This window comes from Lactuca virosa, chromosome 8 (genome assembly GCF_052849685.1).
Source record: "Lactuca virosa cultivar CGN04683 chromosome 8, Lactuca_virosa_CGN04683_v6, whole genome shotgun sequence".
In the NCBI taxonomy this organism is placed as follows: domain Eukaryota; kingdom Viridiplantae; phylum Streptophyta; class Magnoliopsida; order Asterales; family Asteraceae; genus Lactuca; species Lactuca virosa.
The window spans coordinates 225,341,066-225,350,327 of NC_136433.1; the positions used below are offsets into that span (position 1 = coordinate 225,341,066).

General features: G+C 39.3%; 1 protein-coding gene across 1 annotated transcript; it reads left to right on the forward strand.

The window, feature by feature from the left end:
• The first annotated feature begins 306 nt into the window (after positions 1–306).
• Positions 307–1,959, forward strand: LOC145132832 (protein STRICTOSIDINE SYNTHASE-LIKE 5-like). The gene is made up of 3 exons (XM_079067761.1): positions 307–1,079; positions 1,271–1,403; positions 1,485–1,959. Exons 1-3 carry the CDS (start codon positions 346–348, stop codon positions 1,764–1,766), a joined length of 1,149 nt encoding a protein of 382 aa, XP_078923887.1. The 5' UTR covers positions 307–345; the 3' UTR covers positions 1,767–1,959.
• The last annotated feature ends 7,303 nt before the right edge of the window (positions 1,960–9,262 follow it).

The following is a 9,262-nucleotide window of genomic DNA, read 5'->3' on the forward strand; positions in this document are numbered from 1 at the left end:
TAATTTATGTTTAAAGGAAATGTAAAACAATATTAGATTCATCAACAGGGTCACTGCATGGGTTATAGTCACGATATACGTCTCGTTTCCTTAGACATTTTATAACTCCCAAGACTTTTCATAATAATAATGATAATTATCTATAATAATATAGTGACGATTCTCGAAGTGGGTGGATCGAAAGGTTCCTAGCAAAATTATGACAATATAATAGCATAAACACGTACTACACCCCAATCGCGACCACAATATCCAAAGTCAAAATAGCACACCTACTCCCGCACATTACAAAATGGCCTGCTAACTTCATATCATCGTCCGAGAAATCCTCTAATCATACGAGACATGGTTAAGTTGACCGAAATCTCAAAACCTACCACAACTCAAAAGCGCAGCACTTCATGGGGTTTCAGCCTCCTTGTTTCCACGATGGCCATTGTTGTGGTGGCAATGCTTGTCATCCAGCTTGATACTTACGAGACGGTGGCATTTCCGCTCAACGAGGTCAGTGAACCTATGTACGTACCAGCCAGAAAGAACTCAGCGAGTCTTTCTGGGGTGGAAAAGGTCGGGTCCGGTCAACTGATCGGACCCGAAGATATAGTCTATGAACCAAAGTTTGGGGTCATATACACCGGTTGTCACGATGGGTGGATCAAGCGAGTCATGTTGAGTGACTCGGTGGTGGAGAATTGGGTTCACACTGGCGGCCAGCCGCTAGGGCTCGCGATTGATGAATCTGGTGATGTTTTTGTGGCCGATGCTTATAAGGGGCTACTTAAGGTGAGTGTAGATGGTAAAATTGAGTTGTTAACTGATGAGGCCGAGGGCATAAAAGTTGGGTTGGCAGATGGTGTAGTGGTCGCGAAAAATGGTATGGTTTACTTCACGGACGCGACATATAAATATAACTATCGGTCCGCGTTGAATGACCTTATGGAGGGTCGACCTCACGGTAGGTTATTGAGCTATGACCCATCAACAAAAGAAACGAAAGTGATTGCTCGGGACCTCTATTTTGCTAATGGTGTCGAACTTTCACCCGATCAAGACTTTGTGATCTTTTGTGAGACATTCATGTACGTAATACAAGTATTGATTCACTGTATATCTAATTTATTTATTAATGTTTGTTACTAATGATTTATTAGCAATGGATTCAGTCCGCTGATCAATCTGGTTCTAAAGGTCAACGAACTGAATCCATTGTTGCTACTTTATTTTCTAGTAGTTTTACGAGCTTAAAATTTGTATTTGTTATCATTCGTAGGAGAAGGTGCTCTCGGTACTATTTACACGGGGAAAAGAAGGGATATATAGATGTTTTCGCAAAGAACTTACCTGGGTTGCCGGATAATGTACGATATGATGGCGATGGGCACTATTGGATGGCACTACCATGGGTAATTTGGCTTCTTAATAACATGCTTTTTCTAGCAACTATACAATTTTCATCTTGTGACAAGTTTTCTATATTTATGCAGGACAACTCCCTTTTATTTACGTATACACAGAAATACCCATTTGTGCGCAAGATTTTTGCGTTTACCCTAAAGCACCTACGTAAAATGCCCGATCTCATGAAATTTGGTGGAGTTATTGTGTTAGATTTGGAAGGAAAGGTGGTGGGAGGGTATTATGATGAGACATGGGGAATGACATCATCGGGAGTGAAGATCGGGGAAAGTTTGTACTTGGGTTCGGTCACAAAACCATACATAACACGTTTAAATCTTACTCAACATCCTCTTAGATTGATTTCTTGATATAGACCTGTTCTGGTTAATTATTTAATTATAAAGTACAGCTATATACTCGTGACCTATTCTTGCTTTTCTTGATCACTGTATGCACTGCAAAAAGTCAACAATATTGGCTTTTAGAAATGAAAGCTTTAGGGACCAAACTTTGTCAGCATTCGTTGCTCACTTTGAGGATATATAGTTTTGTAATTTAATACGAGGGCATTATTGTAATTTACCTAAAAGATTAGTTAGAGTTTTGTTTGCAAACTTCTTAGGTTAGTTAGTCTCTAGTTTGGCAATGTAGTCTCTAGTTCATGTACATAACTATGGTGTATTGTTTCTTTTTTCAAAACAAAAATTAATGAAGTCTACGGATCACATCTGCAACATTCTGCAGGAGAAAAGGTGGACCAAACAATTACAGCTTGTAATAAGAAGTTTGTTTGTTTTTTAATGTCTGCAGGCTGTTGCAGTAAACTGAAATTTAAATAAATTGATTTTACAAACTGAAAATAATTTTCAATATCGAAATTTTAATAATTCCAGTCTTAAAACATTGAAAAAATACTAAAAAGAACATGTAAAAAACAAAAATATAAAATTTCTAAAAAAATCTAAAAAATGTAAAAGAAGCTATCAATTTTTTTTTTCAAAAAAAAAATAATTTTAAATAACATAAAAAAAATTTAAGAAAATTTAAGAAAATATTGTAAACAAAGTCTAGAAAATTCAAAAAAGAATCACACATGTTAAAAAATATGCAATCGAAACTGAAGAATATTATTAGAAGAAACGGTAAAAAAATAAATTAAAAAATCAAACTTTAAAAAAATCAAGTTATAAAATTGTGGAAACTATAAAAAGAAATTGTATCAAATTCCTAAATCAAAAGTTAAAAAAAAAATCAATGTTTTTTTAAAAAAAAAATCAAGTTATACCATATTTCTAAAAAATCATTTGGAAAAAATGAAAGTTGAAGAGGTTTGAAGAGGCAAGTCAGGTGTTGCGTGTAACAAAACACGCACAGATGTTTTATAGTCAGAAGCCTTCCAAAAAAAAACTGTTGTGAAATGGAAAGTGTTGCGCCGCGCAGCAAAAAGTGGTCTAAATGTAACACCCGGAATCTAGAGGAATAATTGTGGAAATAAATCCCTTCCTAGGGACCAACTCGACGAGTTGATAGCCTCAATTCGACGTGTTAAAGGCTTTTGGACCGCGCATTTTTATGGACCAACTCAGCGAGTTGGTGAGGAGAACTCGGCGGGTTGGAGGCTGAATGAGAAACCCTAAATTTTAGGGTTTTGCACCCTATATAATCCCCTTAAGTCTCTAGGGCTAATCTTTTATCAGCCTCCAAACACCCATATCGGCCCTTGTGAATCCTAATCACCTTTCCCTCTCATTTTGTGATCTAGTGTAGTATTTTTGGAGCAAAAGGAGAAGAAGTAAGAAGAAGGAGGCAAGGATCTAGCAAGCAAATCTCTCATCTTCAGTTTGAATCTCTTCTGGACCTTTGTAAGTGTCCAAGATTCGATTTTTATCTATCTATGTAGCTATATCTTGAGTTTTATCCCTTTTTCTCCTCATTCTTGGATGTTGCAATGGATGGATCTCATAAAGCTTGCAACTTTATGAATCTCCAGGTCAAGGTGACCTTGTAGTGGTTTGGATCTGATCTTTAGCCAAGTTTTGATGCCATGCATGGAGTTTAGGTCATATTTTCCGTTTTTGACCCATTTTGGGTTCAAGACATGCATTGTACATGCATGTCTATAAAGCACCAACCTTTGGGAGGTTATGGAGGCTAGGATCTCTTCTGGAAAGGTTGGGTTCCAGATCTCAAGGATTTTATGCTTCTTGGTTAGGCCCTTGAGTTTTCAAGCTTTGTAGTTGGGTTTTAGAGAACTTGGAGTAGCCCCAAAGGATAAAGTTGGAAATTTTATCCTTTTAGACAACATTTGGGTTTAGATCTAAGCCTTGGAGCCCCTGGAATCGAATAATCAACTTAATGTGTTAAGTTCGGGCAAACTCGGCGAGTTTGCAAGTCAACTCAGCGAGTTGGCTGGGATTTTCCGGACCTTCTGATTTCTGTAGGAACTCGGCGAGTTTATGGGTACACTCGACGATTGACTTTTGTCTTTGACCAAGTTTGTCCTCAGGGATGCTTGTAGTAATCTGAATTGTAACTAAGGAAATCATGGACTTAGGATAAGGCCCATATGGGGTTGGGCCCAATTTGGAAAATTGGGCCATTAGTGGGCCTTTGTGGATCTTTTGGATTTGGGCCTCAGTTTTGGCTCATGTTGGGCCAGGGGTAAAATGGTCTTTTTACCCTAAGTATGGATTGAGGGCCTTAGTATGAAACCCAATTGCTAATTGGGTGTTATTTTGATCTGATAGCTCAGAGGTGTCGTCAGGGCAGCAGCTAGGGATTTCTTTCAGTAAGCTTCTGCATTCGAGATGAGTTTTCTTCACTGTACTTTCGGGTCGAAGGCACCAAGGCCGGCCCTTTGGTTTGATAATCTAATATTACTGATATATGATGAGTATGGAATAGATACGCATGAGTATGCTAGTTATGGATATGCTATTCTGGTAGATCTGTAGGACTACCTGTGACACTGTCTGATTATCTGTGTGTGATGGTATCTGTTATATGTCGTCATATTGTGCGGTTTGGGTTGAGGTTGTATTGCTTTGTGTTGTAGCCAACAAACCCTGGAGTATGTCAAATATGAGTTGAGGGCCAGGGATGGCACGTCATGTAACGCCCGGGTTTCGGGGCTAAGCATTTTTAGACGATGTAATAGTCTAGGTCAACTATTGTAACTCTTTTGATGTAATAAAGATGAAATATTTGAGTATTTTGTGAATTATGTGAATTTATGTGCTTATTATTTAATTATAAATGTATAATTAATAAAGAATAAAAATAAGCGTCAAAATGAAATGTTAGATAAACCCGATATCTATGAAGGATGTGGTAGTGGTCGTGACGAGGTTTCCGAATATATAAAGAATGCCAAAATCCGAGTTATAACGAAGAAGTTATGACCCGACGAAGTTTCACGACGGAACCGACACGATACCAGGAAGCGTAAATAGTGAATTTACGATAAAGCGAGTTTTAGCCTTAGAGATCTAAACGAAAGTCGTAGAAAACGTTAAACCGAGAGCGCCCATAAAAAGAACGCCCAAATCTGACTTCGTATGAGGAAGTTATGATTTTTCTAAGTTTCAGCTTAGCGGTATGCAGCCCAAATACTCGATTTGAGATCGAGCGGTTTTTAGCCGACACAACCTAAATGAGAATTGAAGATCTCGTTAATAGTAATGCAACGGTAAAAAGACAGACGAAAACGGACGTCGGATGAAGAAGTTATGAATTTTTAACGGACTAATCCTGTCCCGGCCTGTTAAAAATATAACTGTTAAAATAAATTCAAAATTAGCCGACGGAGTCTAAACGAAAGTTGTAGATTACATTCCCGCCTACGCGTGGATATAAAGAACGTCGAAAACGGAGTTCATATGAAGAAGATATGAATTTCCAAAGTTTTTAAAATAATTAATATTTATTTTTAATTATCTATTTATTTATTATTCGTTCTTTACAACCGACCGGAGGAATCTACTTTACACCGGAGAAAAGGAAAAGGAGCCGACAACTATTCGAGTACTGCGCGCTTACGCACAGCGTAATTCGCGAGTACGCCCCGCGTACGGACTACGCCCAGCGTAGTCATGGAGTACGCCCCGCGTAAACCGAGGTTCCAGCGACTATAAATAGATACCGAAGTTCAGCCATTTTCCTTACCAATATTCATTCCTTCTCTCTAAATTTTGCCTTGGTTTGCGTGCCAATAATATCCCGAAGCCCCGATATTATTCCCGAGCCCCGAAGCAAGTTTTGAAGCCCCGAGGATCCCGAGAAGTGCAACTCTCGAGCCGAAGCTCTGCTCGCGAGAAGCTCGTTTTTTTGTGAAGATCTTCCAGGACTACCGAGGAATACTACTTCTACAAGTCGTAGTGATGTCCGGTTATCTTCTGAACAAGTGAGTGTGTAGTTACTTTGTTCTAACGCATATTATGAAGTATTTATTATAAAATATGTGTGATGTGTATATTTGGTTGTTATATGTGTGAATGTATATTCACTTTCTTCTATCTCATATATATGATATATTATCTATGAAATATGTGTTATATGTGTGTGCCTTATCTGTTATGTGGAATATATATTAAATGAACATGTTTTACAGGTTTTAAAACTATGCATAAAAATATATATTTTTATCTACTAATATGTTGGGTAGAACATGGGTAGATAGTTGATGTGTGATAAACAGATGAGAGGTCTCGATGTTGTTGTTGATCTAGTCATCTAGCGGAGTATGGATGACGACCACGGACTCTTCTAGGCAGTCCAGTGGAACACTAGCAGGCTCATAACCTGTAGGTGTTGTGAACGACGTGTTCACCGGTGTACTCTACTCCCCCACATGGTTGCCTTTAGGACATCTATTGTTGAGGAAACCCCTTAGCAGTAATGTCCGTCCCGATGAACTTTCCTAGATTAGGTCCCTTTAGATAGATGTTATTTTAGGGACGTAAAGTGAGGATAACGGGAATGGGTAATCGGGTTATTGTTGGTCGGTAAAAATTAAATATAATTATTTATTACGGGTTGAAAACCCTATATGCTCACCAGACTCCCAAGCCTGACCCACTCAGTTTATTTGTATTACAGGAAATGGCGCAAGGGCATAAGATGGATGAATCATCAAGTTGTTTTGTTTATGAGCCTTTATATGAATTCAACTGTTGTATTGCTTGTAATATTTGTTTATGCTTTTGGTCTGTTTATCGGAACATGACATCCCGAATATTGTTATAAAATGATTATGCATCTTTGATAAAATGCTTTGATAAACTTTATTTTATCATATTTTGTTTTGGGACAAATTCCGCAACTCTTTTGAATAAAAGAAAAAGATTTACTCTGAAGATATTTTTAAAAGCATAAATAAAACCGGTCTTTTATGGCCGAGATTTTGGGGATGTCACAGTTGGTATCAGAGCATTAGTTTAAGCGAACTAGGAATTTGTAGGATTTCTAGACTTAAACGTAGAATGCTAAGCGATGATTGTGAGGTGTGAGCACTAGCTTATTTTAGGAATTGTGCCTAAAATGCTTTTATGTGCTAAATGATTTATGCCTTATATGATGTTATTTGTTCGGATCTATGGTCTGTTGCCGACCGGATCTGGAAACCTTATGTGTTTAGGATTCTAAACGTACGACTACGATATTAGAACTAACATGTAAACGTTTCGGAGAGATAAGGATGATTTAAACGTCTATCCTGAATAAAGATCTAAATTCACCTTATTCGGGGTATAGACCAAAATGGCAAGAACCCGCAGTGGAGCTGGAAACGCAAACGAAAACAGGAATCGACCACCTGTAATTGAGCAAATACATGTTGTAGCTGCAGCACCTGAGCCAGTAACGATGGCTGGTGTACAATTGATGATTCAGGCGATGTTGGATAATCAGATGGAAGAAACTAGACGTCTGCTTCGACAAAATCGTGAAGAACTTTCAATCCATGTTGAAGAGCCCGAAGTGAATGGAGGGCCATCGGAAGGTGGAAACTTCAGTGGTACCGTTGGTCAAGACAACCCATAAATTGTTAGACAAGGCAATCGTAATGGAGGAAATGATGGAAGAGGATGTAAATACAAGGATTTTATGGCGTCTAAGCCACCGTGTCTATCCGGAAGCCCGACGCCGGTGCAAATTATGGATTGGATCTCCGAAATGGAGACAATGTTTGAAAGTTGCGAATGCAGCAACAGGCAGAAGACCGCTCTTGCTATCCCGTTGTTGAAATCTGGCGTGTTGAGTTGGTGGAAGCTGTTAGCTGACTCTATGCCCAAGGGAGAAGCGAGTAAAATGTCTTGGGAAGATTTTGTGGAACAACTGAAACTGCAATACTGCTCAGAGCAGGACCTACTGGAAATCAATAACGAGTTTCAGAATTTGAAGAAGGGAAAGATGAGCGTTGCTGAATACGCTGCAAGTTTCACGGAGAAAATGAAGCTTATCCCATACCTAGTTCCAACAGAACTCTCAAAGGTCAATAAGTTTGCCTTTGGACTACCAACGGACTATGGTCCAATGGTTAAGCAAGCAACCACGTTGAAAGCCGCCATCTGGGCTGCCAGAAATGTTGAGACCCAGATCAGGGAGAAAGGTCTGGAAAGGTCAGAGGTTGGTGAAAAGAGGAAGTTTGACGGACCCTCGGGGTCCAGCAAAAAGGGTAAATTCTCAAAGTCTAGTTCGAAAGGAGGTGGAGGAGGCGAAGTGAAGTGGTGTGACAAGTGCAAGAAGAAGCACTCTGGGAAGTGCGACGGAGGGGTCACTTGTTTCAAATGTGGGAAGCCTGGGCACTATGCCAATGAATGCACATTCACTAAGAAGGTCTGTTATGAGTGCAACGAGGAGGGGCACATTTCGAGGGACTGCCCAAAGAAGAAGGAAGCAGGAAGACCCAACATTCCACCAAAGCCGAAGGCTAGAGCCTTCCAGATGACACTGGAAGCTGCTAAGGAAGAAGCTGATGTCGCTTCAGGTACCTTTCTCGTAAACAAATTGCCTGCCCAAATTTTATTTGATTCTGGAGCCAACTACTCCTTTATTTCGCATGAATTTGGTAGAAAGCTAGCTTTGCCTGTCGATAGACTAGATAATGCCTTATTAGTCGAAGTTGCTAGTGGCAAGTTTGTACCTGTTAACCATCATATGAAAAACATCTTAATTGATTTGAACGGGAATAAGTTTCACGAGGAATTATTGCCTATCGAACTTAACGGTTTCGACATCGTGTTGGGAATGGATTGGCTTAGCACCAATGATGCGGAAATACTGTGCAAAAAGAAGATTATAAAAGTAAACCCGCCTGGGAAAGAGTCGTTTATGGTGTATGGGGACAAACACAGGGTAAATTCTGGAATCATTTCTCTAATGAAAGCCAGAAAATGTTTGACCAAGGGATGTACATCATATTTAGCATTCGTGATCGATGCTAAGAAGGAAAAGAAGGTGATACAGAGCATTCCTGTCGTGTGTGATTATCCGGAAGTATTTCCCGAAGATCTTCCCGGATTACCGCCTGATCGACAAGTAGAATTCCGTATTGACTTGTTACCAGGAACGACACCAATAGCAAAAGCACCTTACCGATTAGCACCGACGGAGATGAAGGAACTGATGATGCAACTTCAAGAGTTATTGGACAAAGGTTTCATTAGACCTAGTTCATCACCCTGGGGAGCTCCGGTGTTATTCGTGAAAAAGAAAGATGGAAGTATGAGAATGTGTATTGATTACAGAGAGCTGAACAAGGCAACAATAAAGAATTGATATCCGTTGCCAAGGATTGATGACCTGTTCGATCAACTGTAAGGTTCAAGTTATTTCTCAAAGATCGATCTTAGGTCAGGATATCATC